The following is a 21320-nucleotide window of genomic DNA, read 5'->3' as shown; positions in this document are numbered from 1 at the left end:
AGTACGTCTATAGACGGTGGCCCACAGAAGTGGTTAAAACAAGAACACGGCTGCTCTTGGTACCGCTTTTAACAGCAGGCGATTGCTGTATGACTTACAAGCAATCGCCTGCTGAGGACTACAAATCTCAGCAGTACTTTATACAGAAATGCTATTGTTATATAAAGTATTGCTGGGATGTGTAGTCCTCTATAGCCTGTGCCATTCTGCATTGCTGTAAATATTAGGGCTGCACCATATATTGGCCGCCAAAACATATTGGCCGAAAATGGCACTTTTGGCATAATGCCGAAAGTGCCATTTTTCTGCTGATACAGCGGTGCATCCGTGCTTTCTTTTTCCCCCGCTGGACGCTGCTCCGTCTCCCAGCGCGGAGGAGAGAAAGTGACAGCCGGCCGAGCCCTGCGGAAGGAGAACGCTGTGTTTGTGGGGGTTTTTTTTGGGGGGGGGGCAAAAAAAAATCTTGTCTTGCACCAGGGCCCTTTGTTCCTTAGCTCCGCCACTGGTGTCATCCTTGACTCGGACCTCACCTTTCTTCCCCACATCCAGTCACTATCCAAATCCTGCCTCCTTCACCTTCATAACATCTCCAAAATACGCCCCTTCCTCACCAAAGAAACCGCAAAACTACTCATCCACTCCCTTGTTATCTCTCGTCTTGACTATTGCAACTTCCTCCTCATTGGCCTACCTCTACACAGGCTATCCCCCTTCAGTCTATCATGAATGCTGCTGCTAGACTCATCCACCTGACCAACCGCTCAGTGTCTGCAACCCCCCTCTGCCAATCCCTGCACTGGCTTCCACTCGCCCAAAGGATAAAATTCAAAATATTAACAACCACTTACAAAGCCATCCACAACTCTGCCCCCGGCTATATCTCAAACCTTGTCTCTAAGTATCACCCTAACCGTCATCTCTGCTCTTCCAAAGACGTCCTGCTTTCCAGCTCCCTCACCAACTCCTTCCATGCTCGCCTCCGGGACTTCTCTAGAATCTCTCCCATCATCTGGAACTCTTTACCCCAACCTGTCTGACTATCTCCCACTCTGGCTGCCTTTAGACGAACCCTTAAGACTCATCTCTTCAGGGAAGGCTATCCTACTTCAACCTAACCACTGAACTATCACTTTCTCATACAATTCATCCAAACACTGCTACCTCCTCGTGTATCACTTGCCCCTCCCTTTGAAAAGGCCTCAGGCACAGGGCCCTCCTTACCATCTTATCTTGAATTGAATTGTGATTGTAATGTCTTCCTTATATTGTAAAGCGCTGCGCAAACTGAGGTAAAAAAACACTGTATGATCATAATAACAATAAAGTGTGCTCTAGGCATACAGGGATATATGACTGAATATTTAAAACTGGATAATTTTCCCACAGCAACCAGTAAGGTTTCATATTTCAAATGACGCAAAGGCTATGGTTGCTGCGGGTAACTACTTCAGTTCATTCAGTTAAATACATTTGTTTTTGTTACCTCTAGTTCCTGAAAATCAGCCCTCAGATGAAAACTAACCCGTCTCTTTGAGTCCAGGTTTGTGCCAGAATCGGCTCGTTGGCTTATTGTAAAAGGTCGCTCACTTCATGCCCTTAGAAATCTGCAGAGAGTAGCTTGGATAAACGGGAAAAAAGAAGAGGGGGAAAAACTCTCAGAGAAGGTAAATCTTTAATATTTAACTTTTGTTTGGTAGTCTTTGACCCCTTCATGACTGAGCTTTTTTTCAGTTTCTGTACGCTAATAACTGACAAACTTTTTATATTTTTACTGTGTGATTCTACTAAGCGCACCCACACATTATATATTGTTTTTTAGAGGACACATAGGGCTGTATATTTATATCACATATGTGTGCATAATGCCTTGCTTAGTATGAATAACATAACAAAATGAGAGGAAAAAAACGTAAAGAATACAGAAAATTGCTTCCATACTTACCGTAATTTTCTTTTACTGGCTCATCCTCATGTCGGCACTATATGGGTCAGCTCCACCCCCTCTGACCCCACAGGACCACCTTTACTAGCCAATAAAAAGGATGTCCCCTCCCCTCTTACCTGTTCAATGACAAGCCGAGCGACAGGCAATCAGGGACGGGAAAGCATGCCGACATGAGGATGAGCCAGGAAAAGAAAATTACGGTAAGTATGGAAACAATTTTCTGTATTCCTGTCTCATCCTCATGTCGGCACTATATGGGACATAGCAAGCTTAACCCCTATTGGGCGTGGAACCACTGAATAATCAATTTCCAAACATAAAATGCTGCAAAAATAGAAAAATGTATTTAGATAAGGCTGACGTCAGTACTGCCGACCCAAATCTGGCCAGTCTGTCTGCAGCCACATCCACTTGGTAGTGTCTAACAAATGTATTCTGTGCGCTCCATCTCGCTGTCTTGCAAATATCTTCGAAAGAGACCTTAGAGTAAGCAGCCCAAGAGGTTGCCACCCCCCTCGTGGAATGCGCCCGCACTTCAACTGGAGGAGTAAAACCCTGATGCACGTATGTACCGTTGATGATCGACTGAATCCACATCGACAACACCCTAGGGGGTGCCGCTAGGCCCCTTTTCGAGCCCCTAGGCAACAGGAACAAGCGATCTGATGCACGAAATTCCGCTGTTCTGAGCAGATATTCTCTCATGAGCTCGACCACATCCAAGGCCGGCAGTAAGTCTGAGTCTGATGACTGTGCTAGGGTTCGGCATCCCGGCAGGATAACCTCCCAATCTGCGTGAAAGGCGGTAGCCACTTTCGGTCTAAACTCGGGTGATGGCCTTAAAATTACTCTATCGTCCAGCAACACACAAAAAGGTTCTTTGTAGGAGAGAGCCACCAGCTCGGATACCCGTTTGGCCGAGGTAATGGCCACCAGGAAAAGAAGTGTGTGAGTCAGTCCCCACAATGTGCACTGAGACAGCGGATGATATGGGAGGGCTCCCAGTGCGGCCAACACTAGGCCTAGGTCCCAGGAAGGAAACAGTACTCTCCGTGGAGGCCGTATCTTCATTGCGGCTCTCATGAACCTGCGTAGCAAGGGATCATCCGCCCATTCCGTGCCCGTACATGCCGACAAGGCCGATATCTGCACTCGAAGCGAGTTATAGGCAAGGCCTGCATCCAGAGCCGACTGCAAAAACCCCAGAATATCTGGCAATTCTGCGTTTAAAGGCTGGAAGTGATGCACGTCCACGAAGGATAGAAACTTGTTCCATATTCTGGCGTATGTAGCGTTCGTCGATGGACCCCTAGAGCGGCCCAAGGTTTCGATCACCTTGGCGGAAAGCCCCTGACTCTCCCACCTTGAGGCTTCACCCACCATGCTGCCAGATGCAATCGGTGTGGGTTGGGGTGTTGCCAGTGCCCTTGTAGAAGTAGATCCCTCTTCTGGGGGAAGAACCATGGGGTGGCTACTGACATTTGGAGCAATAGGGGGAACCATGGCCTCCTTGGCCAAAATGGCAGGATGAGGATAACTGCCCCTCCGTCCGCCTGTATCTTCTGCAGGACTCGGTGAGCCAACGACACTGGTGGGAACAAATAAGCCAGAGGAAACCCCCACTTGATTGAGAATGCATCCTGCGCCACCGCTTGTCGGCAGACGTGTCTCGAGACAAAGCGGGCCACCTTCGCATTCTCTGCTGAGGCCATCAGGTCGATCGATGGGGTGCCCCACCTCGCAAACACCGGTGCCAGATATTTGGAATTCAGTTCCCGTTCTCTGGTCTCTGGAAAATACCTGCTGAGGAGGTCTGCCAGAATATTGTCTGATCCCGGCAAGTAGGCTGCTGTTAAGGCCTGAACCTGTGCCTCCGCCCAGGCAAAGATCTCTTGCGAGAGGCAAAGCAGAGGGAAACTCCTTGTCCCCCCTTGTCGTCTGATGTATGACACCGCTGTTCTGTTGTCCATCATAACCTTCACCTGTTGGCCTTGGAGCAGTGGTTGAAATGCTCTGAGTGCCAATGAGGCCGCCTTCAGTTCCAGCCAATTCGACTGTGGTAACACTGGACCCTTCCATCGATCCTGCACTTGATAATCCAGGCAATTAGCCCCCCATCCCTGAAGGCTGGCATCTGTAGTAACTGTTATCCAGGAACCCAACCCCAGGGGCATACCTCAAGAGAGGCATGGAGATCCTATCCACCAGAATAAATTGCCCCGCATTGCCGTGGGCAGGAAGATTTCTTGCGAAAGAGACGCCCTGTTCCACTGACGCAGGAAAACAGGATTGCAATTTGCGCCTGTGCCACCTTGCCCAGGGTACCACGGGAATACATGAGGTCATCCTGCCGAGGAGCACCGTGCAATCTCTGGCCGGCAATGCTGGCAAGGAGATGACCTTGCTGACACAGGCGGTCAACTCCCGACTGCGGTGGGCGGGGAGGAACACCCTCGCCTGAATGGAATCCAGCACTACCCCCAGGTACTCCATCCTCTGCGTGGGAGTCAGCTGGCTCTTCTGACAATTGATTAACCAACCGAAACGACGGAAGGTTGTCAAGACAAGATCCCTGTGGATCGCTAAGGCCTGGCTCGACTGCCCCAACACCAAGATGTCGTCTAAGTAGTGGAAAATGTTGATGCCTCGCAGTCGGAGGAGAGCCACAACCATTTTGGAGAAGGTTCTTGGGGCCGTGGCTAGACCAAATGGCAGGGCGCGGAACTGGAAGTGCCGGCCTGCCACCGCGAATCTCAGGTATTTCTGATGAACCTCCGCAACTGGGACATGTAGATAAGCATCTTCCAGATCTATGGACAGCATCCAATCGCCCACCTGGACCACGGCAATAATAGTCTGGACTGATTCCATTCGGAACGGGTGCACTTGAACAAACACATTCAATCTCTTCAGATCCAACACTGGTCGGAACCCTCCTGATGTCTTGTGACTAAAAAGATCGGTGAATAAAATCCGCGGCCCCGCTCCGATTTTGGTACTGGCATAATTGCGTTCTTGAGTAATAGGTCTGCGACATATCCGAGCAGCAATCCTCTCTTCAATCGTTCTTTCGGAATGACGGTGCTGACAAACACAGGGGGGGGCAGAGACCTGAACTCCAAACGGTACCCTCGGGTAACGATATTTTTCACCCAAGCATCCTGAACTTCTGACACCCAAGCCTCCCTGAAGGCGCCAAACCTGGCTCCCACTGGGATAGACTGGGTGTGCGCACCTTCAGAATTGTTTATTCTGAAGTTTTGGTGCCTGACCTGCCTTAGCCTTGACGTCTCGCAATAAGGACGACTGTGCTCCTCTCCACTGTGGCCGGGAGAATTGTCTACCTGGTTTGTAGGTTCTGGCATCCTTAAACCTTTGAGAGGTCTGATTACTCCGAAAGGGCTGCTGTCTGCGCTTGAAACTCTGTGGCAACAGGCCCGATTTCCCCCCTGTCACTCTCTTAATTGCATTGTCCAGCGTCTTGCCAAACAGGCTCTTCCCATTAAACGGAATGGCACACAATGCCTGTTTTGAAGCTGAATCTGCGGTCCAATGTTTCAGCCAAAATGCTCTCTTTGCAGTGACTGAATGCCCCATCAACTTTGAAGAGAGGTGGACAAGGTCAATGAAAGATTCTGCCAAAAAAATCAGCTGATTCATTTCCTCCAGAGCGGCCAGTATCTGTGCATTTTCCACGCCTGCCTTCAGTGCCGCTTTCCACATTTGACACCCATACCTTCAGGGCCTTGGACAGCGAAGTCAAGGCTAGGGCTGGGCGCAAAGCCCAGCCTGCGGTAGCATAAATCCGTTTTAAATCTGCATCCAAGCGACGATCCATCGGGTCCTTAAAGGCTACCGAGTTATCCAATGGAAACGCCACATGCTGTGCAAGGCGCTGCAAGGCCGCATCAATAATTGGGGGTTTTTCCCACAAGGCTGAGTCAACTGCATTCATGGGATAGAGCTTCAGAAAACGGTTCTGAAAGTTCAGCTTCCTATCAGGGTGCCCCCATTCCTCTTCAATTAGTTCCTTGACCTCTGGCATGACCGGAAAAGTAGGACCCTCTTTCTTCAGGTCTGGAAAATACTTTGCCACCTTTTTAGGAGGGTCAATGCCCTCCCAACCAATAGCTTCTTTGATAGCTGTAATAAAAGGAATAATAAGGTTGAAATCAAATGAATGAACTTCCTGTGCTTCTGGAACGGAGGAACCTTCCGAGCAGATCTCACCCTCATCTGAGGGTTCTGCAGGTCTAGTCTGCCTTGACTTCCCAGTAGAGGTAGTGGCGTGCGTAGTGGACACCATAGAAGGAAGTAGATCCTGAAGACTATCCTGTACAGCCTGATGTATACTCTCTGCACACCATTTTGCCTGGTAATGCTGGGGAGGAGCAGGACCAACATGAGCCTGGTGGAAACTGTTGTCCTTTCCCCTGCCGGGAGGTTGAAGCACCCTCTTGGCGGTGACGTCTGTGGCCTCCTGGTGAGTGCTCATGGGCCGAATCAGAAGATGAAGAACGTCTCCGGTCTTTATGTTTCTTTGTTCTTTTGTGAGAAGGGCTCTTACTCCTGCAAGGAGAAGATAATCAGAACCCCACTTCAAATACGCATTCTTTTACCTGTCCCCCGTAGCCTCCCTACCTCTCTGCAGGCTTCAGTGCTTCTGACACAAGATGGGGGGAGCTAATGGCAGCTAAAGGCTAAAGCAAGCAAGTACACATAAGCAAAACAAAAACAAGGACCCCCACAGGTACCCCAATCAGACCCCTTACTCACTTGGTAGTAGGCACGCAGAGCGCAAAGAGGGCAAGGTCTGGATCCGCAGCTGATACTCCAGCAGAGGCACCGCAATTGCCGGAACGAAAAACCGGCGTTTTTAAAAGCTTTGCGCGCATGCGCGAACCTCGGAGCGTCCCGCCGTCACCGCGGCAACGAGCAGAGCGAGCCGAAGCGCCGCCCCCTCGCACACGAGACGGAGACGCCCGCGCCTGCGCAGAAGAAGCAGGAAGCCGCTCACAGCCATCAGCTCCCCTGACCCATCTAAGATCTAATACCGGAAGGGTAATAGCGACAGCAAGCCCTGCACCATGGGCACCCACTCATTGGGAGGTTTACTGCCCAGCGAGGGGTCCTCAGACCGGGAGATTGTAAGCTCCTTGAGGGCAGGGACTGATGTGAATGTGCAACTATGTAAAGCGCTGCATAAATTGTCGGCGCGATATAAATACCAGTAATAATAAATACTAATAATGTATTGCTTGCAAAGCAAACACAGATTCAGTCTACTGGCTTTTTTCGCCCACCAGTCCTTTGTTTGTTCCTCAACAGACTAAACCTTAATGTAGCGCTGACCCATACTCTGGCTGCTCTCGCCCTTACTGTCTCTCTCTCAGCCCCACTGACTCTTCTCCTGAACTTTGCTCCAGACATCCTTAATAAGGCCATCTCCAGCCACCTGACCAACCTATGCCGATCATTGTCAAAATCCGGAAAGAACGGCAAAGCCAGCTGTTTCCCTGTAAAGATATCTGCCTCCTGAAACCCCTGAACCTTCCTAGCTGAGAGTCCTGGGTGCCCTTTACCGTGACCAGGGCCAGCATTGTCACACAGGAATAACACAAAACAAAGAGTCCTGGCGTCTAGTAATTTCTAATTAAGAATTCTTTTTGGTGATTATGCCATCTCTGAATCCTACCATTAACAACACCTGAGCCCTGAAGAATGGGGAGATTTTTTGAGCCCTCCAAATGTGTTGACTGTTTTGTGTTATCCTGTTATGAACTAACACTATTATTAAAATAATTTTGTCTCTTAGAGCTTTTGTTTGGCGCTCTCATTAGACTTTGTACAAGCAATAAATATCTGACAGAGACCCTCCCCACACTATCCAAAACAAAATTCACACTGCTGGTAAACACATGAAAAGCTTCACATATAATATGAGTGGAAGTCAGTGGCGGAACTACCAGGGTCGCAACGGTCGCAGCCGCGACCGGGCCCTGGAGTTCCGCCAATTAGAGGGGGCCCAGGACAGGCCCCAGAGGCGGCTCTTTAATCTGGTGCCGGGAAGGGGGGGGGCGGAGTTTTGACCTGTGCAGGCTGTAAAATCCATGCATTGGCCCTGGGCCCCTCCGCTGGACATCCGCCTCGCTCTACCATCACTTATCACAGTTCAATTAAAACATTTTCATTATGGTTGTAAGTGGGGCCTCACATTTGAGTTTTGCCTAAGGCCTCACAAACTCTAGAGCCGCCTCTGCGGGGCCCTAGTAACCGCTGATTACCAGGATATGTAATATCCCGGTAACCCCTAATGTCAGTTTTTGTTTTAAAAAATTTTTTTTTTTAACACAATGTACCTAATTTTTTTCCTCTGGGGGAGGGGGGGGGGGGTCCTTCATGGATTCTTGCACCGGGGCCCTGAGGTCACTAGTTACGCCACTGAGTGGAACATAACTACTTTGAGCTTTAGATCACCTTGTACTCCATTATGCCTTCTGTATTCAAGAGTAGACCTGAATGATAGGTCTGAATTTTAAAGCTGAACTCTGTGATAAGCAAATATCGTCTGATGCAAGAGCCATGTGAATCTTGGTGTACGTCCAGATCTGTGCAGTAATCTAATGTAGAACTTTGCATCTGTGCAGGAGCTTCCTGTAATACAGACCAGTCACTGCTTCTCTCTCTTCTTGTACAAGGTGACTGGTCTTGTATCCACTCCCTCCTGTAGTTTTCTGCAGGCACTCTGCAGTACAGTGGAGCTGTTGGGTGCCTGCTACAGCTCTGCTCCCTGCACAGGCTATGTGCAGCACAGTGATGATGTCACTGCTACTTTTACAAGGTAATTGAGTTAACAAAGGAAGTTGGTGCACACTAAGTGAATGTACAGTACAATATCCTTTATGAATATAAAAACAATATATTTAAAGCTTTTGTACCTGGAAATTAGCTTTAGAAAGATTATGTGAGTACATCCCTAATGATGTCCTATAACCTGTCTTTGTAGGCCTTAATTGCTCATATGCAATCTGAGTTATCTAGTATAAAGCAATCTCATTCCTTTCTGGATCTTTTCCACACTCCTGGAATGCGCCGAATTACAATCTGTCTCATGCTGGTTTGGTAAGTCCATTTTTTAAAATTATATACAGTACATTACCCTTTGTCCCTGGATGTGCTCCAAAGAAGAGCACTGTGCTTATCTATAGACTTTAGCTAATCAACATGTTAACACATTCCCATCGGTTTAACGCATATATGGGGCAGTACAGCAGGTGGACTTTAATGACAAGCTGCCGTATATATGCATCCAGCTGGCTCTGCTGTCTTGTGGTGAGCGCACACTCACTTGGCACTCCCAGCAGAGTGACCAAGCTGTCAACAGCAGCTCCAGGTAACTATGAACAGAAGCCGGTGGGATGTTTTCCCGATCATGTGACTACTGTGACAGCCAGTCACAAAATCAGGAAACCCTCCGGTGACTTTTGATATTCAGAACCCCTTAAGTGGTACAATTTTAGAGATATCATTAGAAGAATTGGGCCATTTATATATTACAGTTATTTTTATATAGCGTAAATTGTCGATGCTATATAAATACCAGCAATAAATAAAGGGCCTAATTCTTCGAATTATATCCATAAAATTGTACACTTCGAGGGATTCACCAGCTACACAGTACTGCCCAATTTTGAATGAATGGGATGGGCCATAGTATGTGTAGGAATACATTTGAATAAAGGAACATATACAGATCATAATCTCCTAGTGGCATAATCCTTGTAAGGATTTATATATAAATCCTTGAATATATATATATAAAACGGGATGGCACGTTAATATCTTGAATTTTTATATAACAAATATGCTGAAGTGCATAACAAGTATTACTGTTTTTTTGGCCTTTAACTTGTAGCTTTCAAAATTGTACAAAAAATTAGAAGTAGTGACTTAGTACAGTTACTTGCCGTCTACGTACAGGAAAAATATATATTTGTTTATAAGTTTTGAATCTGATGTTCATTTTACTATTTTTATAGAATACATTTAAAAACACATTTAATAGAAGGCATTCCCATAACACAATGGTTTTGTTAAAGAGAGAACAGCAAAAGCTTCTTTTCTGATTCTTCTGATGGAGCAGGATGGAGGGGGGAGAGAGGAAGAGTCATTTCTCTGACTGATTCACATTCCCTTGCAATAAATCTTGGACTGAACTATGTATCTCTGTAAATAATGGGGTAAAAACAAAAAAAAGTATCCAAGAGCTCCACCTGCTGGCTGCATATGAAAATTAGGTATATCATATTTACTAACTATGGGGGTTACTCACAAAGCTGCCGAAGAACACCGAGTGAATAACCAAGCCGAAGTGAACTGAGCAGAATGCCGTTCGGCTATTCACTTCGTCCCCGTATGGCTGATTTCATCATCTACATCGACTAAAATTAGCCGTACATCAGCATGTTTGGCTGAGCCGAAGTGAAGAAGCCGTTAGACTCTTAAATAATTTAAATAAATGTAAAAAAATTATAATATTTAAGAAAAAAGAAAGTAAAGAAGGAAAAAAAACTGCGGGGGGTCCCCCTCCCAAACCGTACCAGATTCTTTAGGTCTGGTAGGAAAGTTAGGAGGGACCCCAAGTTAAAAATACAAAAGTGTGTGGGATTTCCCCTCCCCCCCCAAAGTCATACCAGGCCTTTTAGGTCTGGTAGGAATTTTAAGGAGGAAGCCCACCCCCTAAAAATGGAGAGAAAAAATGTGGGGTTCCCCCTAAAATTCCCAACCAGATCCTTGATCCAATCACAGGCCGGGCAGGAAAGGGGGGGACGAGCGAGGTGCCATACCAGGCCACATGCCCTCGGCACTGGGAAGGTGCTTTTCCAGGGTCCCCCCTAGAAAAGAACCTTGTCCCCGTGCTGATGGGGACAAGAGCCTCTTCCCCACAAGTCCTGTCGCATAGGTTGTGGGGTGTCTGCAGGCAGGGGGGCTTATTTGTATCAGGATACCCCTTTAATAAAAACCCAGATGCAGCCTTTTGAATGAGTAAGGGGTACTTGTTCTGCTTTTCAGTGCTATACAGTTTTCTTTTGGATTCTTCATGTTATGCAAATCTATAAGTTAGCTAAGTCTATGAAAATAAGACACTCCTTTTGTGGTTGATATGTTATCTCACCAGTTGTTGGTGGGAATATGTGGTAGTTTTGCAAATTTTTTTCTTCCTTTTTTGTTGTCAGGACTAAAAGATACAAATGTAAAAAATCTGTTTATACAGTATAAGATATGTAGTGTAAATATGAAATAAGGCATTTTCATATGCTGCCAGCAGGTAGAGCACTCGATTCTTTCTATTTTCCTGGGTTTTCCTTGTTTTTTTTCACTAGTGTACAGCAGTTTTGCATTGAGTACACCAAGAGATTGCTGTGTGGTAAGAGAGAACATGTTACAATGGCCACTGTAACTAACTGAACACGTTTTTTCACTATTTTCTTTTACAGAAGTTGCTAATTAATTTTCCTTTACAGGTTCTCCACTGGTTTTGCATTTTATGGCCTTGGTATGGACCTGCAGAAGTTTGGAATCAGCATTTTTCTGCTGCAGTTTGTCTTTGGAGGCATTGATTTACCAGCCAAACTGGGAGGAGCAATTCTAATGAGCTGTATAGGGCGCAGAGTGACACAGTCAGGGTCCTTGATTCTTGCTGGAGTTGCCTTGCTTTGTAATGCTTTTATACCTCAAGGTCAGTTCATTCAGGCAGAGGAGAGGTGGAAGTATCGTAAACAAGCAAAAACAATATTTGGTTGTATTACATTTTGATTTACAGCAAGCTTGCATACAAAAAAACTAGAGGAGATAGCTGAGAGCAGAAGCTAAGAGTACATAACATACAACTTGCAGCATCGGTACAGTCCAGCACCACCCAAAGCCCCTGATGTTTCTTCACTTCCTGTAGAGGTGATTAGGCTCACCCCCTGCTCTCATCGCACAATGCATGCCTGGTCTGACATATGTCTGACCTATCAGCAGACCAGGACATTTTCATTGAGGAGTACAGGGGGGAGTCACTATTTGTATGCAAATAGTGACTTTAAGAAAGTCAGAAGGCTCTAGGCAGCGCTGGACAGCTCTGATTCCACAGCAACAGGTATGTTGTCTGTTACCTTTTGCTAATGTTAATTTGTGACTGTTGTCACATTCACTATATGTTATAGGTTATGTCAACACTACAACAATGATTTTGTCAGTGTTAGAAATACATGTCCCTGTGTAAGTAAAGAACTTAAGCCTCCCCTTTAACCACCATAAATGTTATTTCAAATGTATGCATCTCCACTTGCCATGGGGCCACCCAGATTTGCTCAGGACAGTCTATTGTGCCTGTAAACAAGCAGTCCATCAGCTACATCTGTATTAAATCTAATGCAAGTCTAAATCTTCAGATACAATGTCCTTCATAGGACTCAATTATAGCTGAATGTATGACATGTGATACCTGCTTTGATTTGCTGAAGGCAAGAAAATGCAAACCTACATGAGTATTGGCTGTCCCCCCCCTGATAGCGGCCCTGAGGGTACTTGACATTAACAATGGCCTTAAAGTAAATGTCTGACAAAAATAAAATAACATATGAAGTACGTTTCTGCAATACATGCACATTTCCCCATGTTTTGGCTCTATAAAAACACTGCTAGTACACAAAAGTACCAATTTATCCTGCCAGAAATGCACTTGGCTCCTAACTGCTCATAGTAAGTAGTAACATAGTAAGCTAACCACAAAGTCCATCCGCTGCTCTGAAATCCCAAGCAGTGTTGTCAGCCCTGCCCAGTTCACAATAGCAGGCTAGTATAAGTGATAGTACAGCCACCTAGTACTGTACAGCCACCCAGATAACTTGTAGTTGTTAGCAGCCAGCCCTGCCTGATGTCATTGGTCGCTAGGATGCCAGTGGTCCTAGCAATCAATGACCGAAGCGGAGGGTGGACCTGCGTTGGCTTATGGCTGGCCACGGATACACCGGCCTCGTGTCAACTGTCAGCCAGCTCTAACCCAGCACAGCTAAGCAATCGCAGTCCAGGCAGAACAGCCACTTGGTCCATTTCTGGACTGCGGTCCGCCATTTAGTGACCCCTGCTCTAAATCCTTTCACTAACAACACGGCTCCGGCTGAATTGACTGAAATTTGGTGGCCCTGTTGGAACCACCTGGCTCTACAAATTCTGTTAAAGAGTTGGGTGGAAAATTGTCAGCTGAAAAGTGACTGCATCCTATCAGTGACTGAGGGAGTTGCAGCTGTCAGAATACAATAGCCGGCAGTGAAGCTTCCTTCATACATGCAAGGTTAGGGGAATTATTTCTCCCGTTCAGTCCATGGTTTGTCTAGCCTTAGTTACAGCCTTATTTGTTCAACAAAAATTTTCTTTTTGTTCTCTTTCAGATCTGAAAATTGTGCGAATAGTGTTGGCTACTTTTGGCAAAGGCTGTCTGGCTTCATCATTTTGCTGTGCTTATCTATATTCTAGTGAGCTCTTCCCAACTGTTATCAGGTATTTTGACTTATTGACAGCACAATCACTGGAAGACTCAAGCTGGCCATACACCTTACAATTATCTGCAGATTTTCTGTGGTCGGATGGAAAAGGTGCAACAGATTCCTCTATCTATGCTAAACTGTGTGCATGGAGTAATCTCCACCTGGGCCAATCTGTTGCACTTTTTCCATCTGACCACAGAAAATCTGCAGATAATTGTAAGGTGTATGGGCACCTTTATACTGGAAGGTTTACCAGAAATGCCTGTGCAATGTTAAATAATATTGAGAAAAGTCTGCATAACATCTATAAACCTTTTCTGTTACTGTCACTGGAAATATCTGTTTCCTGATTCTTTAAGGCTCCACTTGTATATAATGTTGTGTGTTATTGTGAGTTGCATTAAGGCAGCCCATTCAAAATAAATGGGCTGTCAATGCACCCCAACATACTTAATATTACACATGATCCATTTTTCCTAATGCACAGCAGCAAACTACTATGCTACAACACAGGTCCGCTGCCTTAGTGCATTGGATTGATATTCAAATTGTAATTGCCTTGTTGTAATGCAGCAATGCATGTTACATGCATTGCTGGGCGTGTTATCACAACATGGAAATCGAGCCTAAAAGTTCCTCCTGGCTCCTAGATTTTATTGGCTCTTCCAGCCCAAGGGGTCATCTCACAGTTTCTATACTTTTTAATTACATTAAACTCAGAATAACATCTTCAAGTTTTTAAAATCTTTTTTAAATATTACAGTGTATCTCTTTAATACACTGCCCCACCCGGTATTCCTCGATTTGTAGCAAGCTACGAAGTAAATCTAAATACTGTAAAGTCAAAAGATACTTTGTTATTGTCACTGCACTTACTCATTTACTTGTGTGTGTAAATTTCAGCTTGAGCTATTGAGCTCCATAAACAACAAGCTTTTTAAAACACAAAGCAGAGCCTAGAAAACATATGAAAGGTGCCTGCTGGCTATGTTCATGTCCATTGCTTGGCTACATGTTCATGTTGAGTAGTCTTCTGTACATGTACGTCTTTGTGTTTGCATTATACTGTATAATGTATATCAATCAACTGCTACCATACCTGTATGCATTCCAGATTTCTGTACACATTAAGTGATCAAGCAAAGATCATTTTATATATTGTGGCAGTGTAAGCCAATGCCACGGTGTAGTATGGCGACTTTGGCACCCAGGACTCTCAGCCAGAGGGGCTGAGAGGGTCCAGAATGTAAACAATGTTTTAAGGAAGAGCCTGGCTTTTCAGGTCCGTCCAGGTGTTCCTATTTGTAGCTGGGATCTGGAGCTCTGGAGATTTCGTAGAGCTCTGGGTGGGATGAGATCTCCAGTCCTGGGGCCAGGTGTTGCCAATGACCAGCCTGGGATAATCAGGTGGCTGAGAGCAGCCTTATCAGGAAGCCAGCCCAGTGCTCAGAGGAGTGTTGGAGTTGTGTGTGTGCAGGGAGCACACGGACACAGACAAACTCGGGTGAGTGCTGGATGCACACGGAACAGCCAGGGGTGGCTGGGACAGGTCAGGAAGGTCGGTGACCCCAGTGACCTGTCGGACGCACTGCTGGGAGAGCAGAGTGAGTGCCAACGAGGGGAGAGGTCAGGAAAGTCGGTGACCCTAGGACCTTTGGTACAGACTGCTAAGAGAGCAGAGTGAGTGCCCACAAGGGGAGAGGTCAGGAAAGTCGGTGACCCTAGGACCTGTGGTACAGACTGCTAAGAGAGCAGAGTGAGGGCTCACGAGGGGTCAGCAGCGTGAGTGTCTTAAAGCTGTGGAAAGCTACTGAGCCATATAAAGGACTGTCTCATGTTGCTGCTGCAAGCTATTTTGTGTTTGCCCTTTAACTTTACATTCATTCAACACAGAGTCTTTTATAGGGAAAGTGAAAGTTTAATGACTGGATTGGATTTTGCAGCTATAAGATTGCTGCACCTTTTATTTAAAAGGTGCTTCGGGGTTGTCTGCTGTGTTCATAGTGATTTTCTTCATAAGATATGGACTTGCATGTTTGTGTACATACTTGGGAGAAGTAGAAACAGTCAAATATCCCCAGGATCCCTAATACTTGGGGAGCCCTAAAATGCAAAGGAGGGCTTTATTGTCTGGAGTCATGATTGGAACTGTGCCATTCTAATTTATTTGCCTTGCTATTGGTCTATTCTTCAGTGAGGCATGAAAGACAGAAAGGGGTTACACAAAACATGATCTCTGGAAATGAACTACCTATTTGCATAGAAGAGCTACAAAAGCCTTGAGGCTTCCATGGACCTCTACAAAGTATCTGACCATGTGTGCTGACACTTATACATGTTCACTTTACACAACTTTCTGTAGCTTGGGTGAGTTATAATAAAAGCAGGGTCACTTTATGGCTATATCATGTCATATAAAAACATACAGCATACTGCAATTCTACTGTATTAAAATGATCTTCTTTTCCAGGCAGAGTGGAATGGGAGTTGTCGCTATGAATGCTCGCTTGGGCTCCATGGTTGCTCCACTGGTGTTGATGTTATCAGAGATTTCTACTATCTTTCCTCCTGCAATATACGGAGTGGCAGCAATATTATCTGGGATTGCAGCTGTGTTTTTGAGTGAAACTTGTAATCTTCAGTTGCCGGATACAATAGAAGAAGTTGAAGCCAGGTAAGCTGACCATACAATATTTACATTTTTCCAGTCTTGAACCCAGCCATTCTCCAAACTGATATTTCAACTCTGCAGAGACAAACCATTAAGTGCTGAGTACTATATATCTGTAGGAGAGAGAGGGGTTTAAGTGTATCTAGATAAGCTGATCTCTCATTAAATAATATTCTTGCCTTTACTCATATTGAATCGATTTCTTCTTTCCCCCCCTTTAGAACAGGGAACGGTTCATACTCAGTCTTTACACAGCCAACGCAATGTAACAAGGCTCTAGGTGTTAATCACTTCAGATTTCACACTTGTATACCCCCTGTGGACCTGATTTTTTTTTTACATTCCTGGTATGGGCGTGTTTATTTGGGGGGGAAAAAACCTTACAAAGTAGTACATTATTTATCTTTTTTGGAACAAACAAGGCTTTGGTGTTACAGTTGTCCAAAAATGATTTTATATTATTATAATCCATAGATAAAATCATAAAAAAAATAAAACTGCACACTTTCTTATACTTTAATCAGTGTTATATTTATAAAGCATTAAAGATTTATACTTTAATCAGTGTTTTAAAAAAATACTGTAGAGAAAAATTGCACTAAAATTCTGGTACAAAGCATTGCAAAGTAATTTTTTTTAAAAATAAAGTATTTTTTTCAATTTTGTGCATTATTAATGCAGCACTAAAAAAAGAAAATAACAAACAAAGCAAATAAATCCAAAAAAGTGTAAATATTAAATGGTTGGAAAAATAGAAATAAAAACACAGAAAAAAATAATCAGGAAAATAATAGCTACGGAGGCCATGCTTGGTTTACACAACAAGACCAGCTCCCGCAGCCTCTTTTCATGCTTAGGTGGTCACAGGTCCTCTGACATCAGGGAGTACAGTGCAGGGCCAAAGCTTCAGTAACATAGGTGAGGACACTGAGTGAATGTCCACAAGCCAAGCATGAGGGGAGAAGATTTCAGCACCAGCTGGTGGTGGAGAAGGGGATCAGGTAAGTAAAAGTCTGGGTACCCAAAGCAAAATAAAATAAAATGAGGGGGGGGGAGCCCCCTGGAGCTTTTAATCATAATGTGCAGATATGCACAGAATATTAATGCAGGCTTACCTGCCAAAGCGACCCCCTCCAGCGCTGCACTGCTTTTTCATCTTTGTCCTGGTCTTCTTCCAGGTTTTATTTCTTCCACCTGATTGGCAGAGCCCTGAGAACATAACTCCCGAGCATGGGCACAGGAGTTACTTAATCTCAGCATGCTGAGCCTGTGCACTGAGCTGCATGTGCCTGGCATACAGGAAACAAAAATGCTGACTGGCAGCAAGAAGCTTTTATGACAGTAGAGACATACACAGTCTTTTCTATCATAGAAATGCTGCCGATCAGCATTTAATTATTTTGACTTAACCCTTTAAGTGCAGAGGGAGCCCTACTGCCAGGGGAGTTTTTTTATTTTCCCTGGAGATAAGCTTTAACTGACATCATATGCAGATGAAAGCATCATCGTTTTGATCTGCAGATAAATGATAGAGCGTAAATGCAAAAGTAACAATGTTACTTTGTATCTCTCTCATTCTGGACAGTGTTTTTTTTGACAGCATAGCTGTGTCTATATACACAACAACTCCCATCTGCCATTTCGACAGCCTGGAATTACCGGTAAATGTGGGGATTGGCAGCAGGGCAGGAGAGTACTACACACACCTTAATTGTTTTTTTTTTTTTAACTGGAACGCATCAAAAATCAAAAACGCGGCAAAAACGCACTGCATCAGTAGCACCGCGTCTGCAGATCCGCACCTAATCAGGACCTGATATCATGTGAACAGGCCCTTAAGGGCCTGTTTACACGACGTCCGTTTTCTGTGCTGACCTGATCCGTACACTCCTGCACTAAAAATGCATCCCAATGTATCCCTACGTGTTTTATGGGCTACAGTTTTCACATGCGCAGTCCGTTCATGCATACTGCATGTCACATTTTGTACGGTCAGGAAACGCAAAACGCGGCAAAAACGCACTGCAGCTAACATACTGACAGCCCCACTGACAGCCACTGGAACGCGGCCAAAACGCGGCAAAACACATAGCTCTGCACCTGATCAGGGCCTAAAGAAAGCACGGTGCTCTCTTCATCAGGGCTAACATAATAAAGCACATTCTGTATAACAATAAAAGACACGTTTTTCTTGTAAACAGATCATGAGATCTGTATAAAACTAATATATGGTAAGCAGTTTTAAAAACACAATTCAAGTTATAATAAAACGTTTATAAAATGTTGGGTTAAAAAAATATATATATTTGGACTCTACTGGCAAAAATTTACCCTACAATAGAAAATACTGAATACTTAAGGTGCCCATACACCTTACAACCATTGTACAAAGACATCTCACCTTAGTTCAATTTTCGTTCAAACAGCCCATCATATACGGACCAATGTAGTTCGCAATTAACATTAGTCAGCACCACTAACTGGATGATTTTTTACATAGACATCTCACCTTAGTTCAATTTTCGTTCAAACAGCCCATCATATACGGACCAATGTAGTTCGCAATTAACATTAGTCAGCACCACTAACTGGATGATTTTCGTCGATCGAAAGAACAGATTTTCGTTTGCATGGGCAGTTTTCATCTTGAGATTTCTGTACTAATGTGACAATTTTCGACCAACTAGAGGAAAATGTTCTAGCCTGCTTTCAAGATGAAAATCTGCCAGCTGATGGGAAGTGCACAACTACAATTACTGCACAACAGGCAGATTTTCGTACGAAAATGCAATCACAGACAAAAATCAACAGATAATTGTAAGGTGTATGGGCACCTTTACATGAACTCCAAACTGTCTTCAAACACTAAAGCCTGTGATAGAATCTTCATATCTAAAACCCTGGTCCCCCACTGAACTAAATGGTTACTCTCATCAGCCCCTATGCCAGTACTGCAGTGATGTAGGGCCAGCACATGGGAACTACAGAGCATGGCAGGAGATGTAGGCATCTGACACTCTTGAAAGGGTTAAATGATGAAGATTCTGTCAGAGGCTTAGTGCGTAAAGACAGTGCAGTTCGGACCTACTGTCCACGGTATAATGAAGTATTCAGTCTTATATTGCAGAAGCCATTTTTAATTTAATTTTTTTTTTTTGGGAAGCAATAGAGTTAGTTTACGACTTCAACCAACTATATTGTTTGCCAAACATAAATTGAAAATGTACCTGCTTGTTTTATTTGTTTAATGCAACACTAAAAAAAAAAAAAGTCTAAATATTAATGGTTAGAAAAATAGAAATAAAGATAGTATTTTAGACATTTATCCCAAAATAGAAAGACAATATTCTTCTATTCTTGCAATCTCCATCTCTTTGCAGATATAAAGGTAAAGATATACACAGGATCATCCCAAAAGAAGAAGTCCCCCTTACACAGAACCAACCTCAAGCTCACTCTCCAAAAAGACTCTTGGTGGAAACAGTGTAATTAGTTTTAAGCCAGGCACGAATACAACACTTTTAGTTGATATGTTGACAATTTGCCTATGTGTGTGGCCTCTGCTGGGAAGATTTTATATGTATGTGTATATATATGTGTGTATATATATATATATATCATGTAAAGTCAGGAGTGAACTCCTAATTTGCATCCTGCATAGGTCAGCAATGGCAGCCTACATAGTCCCCTTGGTACCAGTTTCCTTTAATTTGTAATGTAATTTGTAGTGTTTATAGGATGTAAAATCATTTACTGTGAAAACCTGTAAAGAGCACCAGTCACATACAAAAAGTTCCATATTAAAGAAATATAAACAAACATGTTGTCAATTTATTTTGTAGTTTAAATACACAGTTAAATAAGAACTTTGATCTGAAGAAAAAAAACATGTAAGCAAATTTTTGCATAAACAGGGAATTCTGGGATTGGATGGAAGCTAGTGGAAGAGGAGGAAGAGTTTATGGATTTGAACACATATACGTATATGTGCCTGAACACGTCTAAACATGCGCATTTTCCACATCATTACATTCATCTTGTATGCAGGAACTTCCTTTCAGCTTTCTACCAGCATTGTGCTGCATTCTTTTCATTTCCCCAGTACAGCCATGTGCATGAGCCCGAACAAATACAAATATTTAAAGGATGGAAGAAAGGTTTAGAGTATTATAATAGTTTTAGTAGTGAAGTACTGTAGTTGCATTTTTTTAAATAAAGGTCTGTACATTTAGACCAAAAAACAATTAAGGAGGAAAGAGAGCAATAGAGGGTTGGTTCCAAATGAGGGATGGTTGGGGGCTATGTCTGCCAAAATAATTAGCAATTCTGTTTAGTCAGCCCTACTACCCTACATAGCTAGAGAATGAGTCTAACATTCAAAACCTCTCCTCTACCCTGGCACTTCCTCCTACTATTCAACACCTCCTACCCCAGCCTGTCCACAAAGGCACTATAGGCCAATTGTGCATACACAGATACCTGTCCACAGAATCAGTACTATATTAATGTAGCTGGAAACATGTCAGCAGAGGCACAATCAGTACCGTATTGACACAGCCAAAAGCTGATGTATCAAGAGACATGTCATTAGAGACACAATCAACACCATACTGAGGCAGCCAGAAACATGGCGGCAGAGACAAAATTAGTACCGTACTTACACTGCCAGGGTATTGTGTAGACATGATGACTTCATGCTGCAGGAACTTATAATGTAGTTCCAACCACAGTCTCCCATACTTAGTTCTCAGTAGCTCATGAGGAGAAGCAAGCAAATTCACACTATTCCACAAACATGACTCGAGAGCTGTCCCCACACAGAGCTTGCGGGGGAAGGCCTAGGCAGCCATGACAGCAGCCACAGCTCTTTGGGGCCACAAGTAGCAATGAGAGGTGGCAGTTTTGCAGCTATTGGGCCCTATGGGTCTATAAATAAATATTGATGCAAGGGCAAATAGGAATATACTGCCTGGGAGGTGAAGCACCACCCTTAGCAGCTGTGGCTCCCTGGGCCACAGCCTAGGTGGCCCCAGACGAAGTCCGGAGGGGCGTAATGTGCATAGGGCGAAGTCATGAGCGCATCACAAAGGGAGAGCTACAGCAGTGACGGGAAGAAGTGAAGATCAGGGACCTGTCAGCAGGTTTGAGCAGGAGGATTAGCAGATCCTAT

General features: G+C 44.4%; 1 protein-coding gene across 1 annotated transcript in view; it reads left to right on the top strand.

The window, feature by feature from the left end:
* Positions 1 to 19688, top strand: part of LOC108785275 (solute carrier family 22 member 20-like) — a 33559-nt gene extending 13871 nt beyond the window's left edge. Inside the window, exons 5-10 of the mRNA XM_018554325.1 lie at positions 1541 to 1664; positions 8952 to 9067; positions 11470 to 11684; positions 13384 to 13492; positions 15950 to 16153; positions 19531 to 19688. Coding sequence (XP_018409827.1) covers positions 1541 to 1664; positions 8952 to 9067; positions 11470 to 11684; positions 13384 to 13492; positions 15950 to 16153; positions 19531 to 19639 — 877 coding nt within the window. The 3' untranslated portion in view covers positions 19640 to 19688. The remainder of the gene's footprint in view (positions 1 to 1540; positions 1665 to 8951; positions 9068 to 11469; positions 11685 to 13383; positions 13493 to 15949; positions 16154 to 19530) is intronic.
* The last annotated feature ends 1632 nt before the right edge of the window (positions 19689 to 21320 follow it).

The sequence above is a fragment of the Nanorana parkeri genome, unplaced genomic scaffold (genome assembly GCF_000935625.1).
Source record: "Nanorana parkeri isolate BGI_ZX_2015 unplaced genomic scaffold, ASM93562v1 scaffold153, whole genome shotgun sequence".
NCBI classification, from domain to species: Eukaryota; Metazoa; Chordata; class Amphibia; order Anura; family Dicroglossidae; genus Nanorana; species Nanorana parkeri.
The sequence above is the reverse complement of the archived record's forward strand: the minus strand, read 5'-3'. Positions and strand labels throughout refer to the sequence as shown.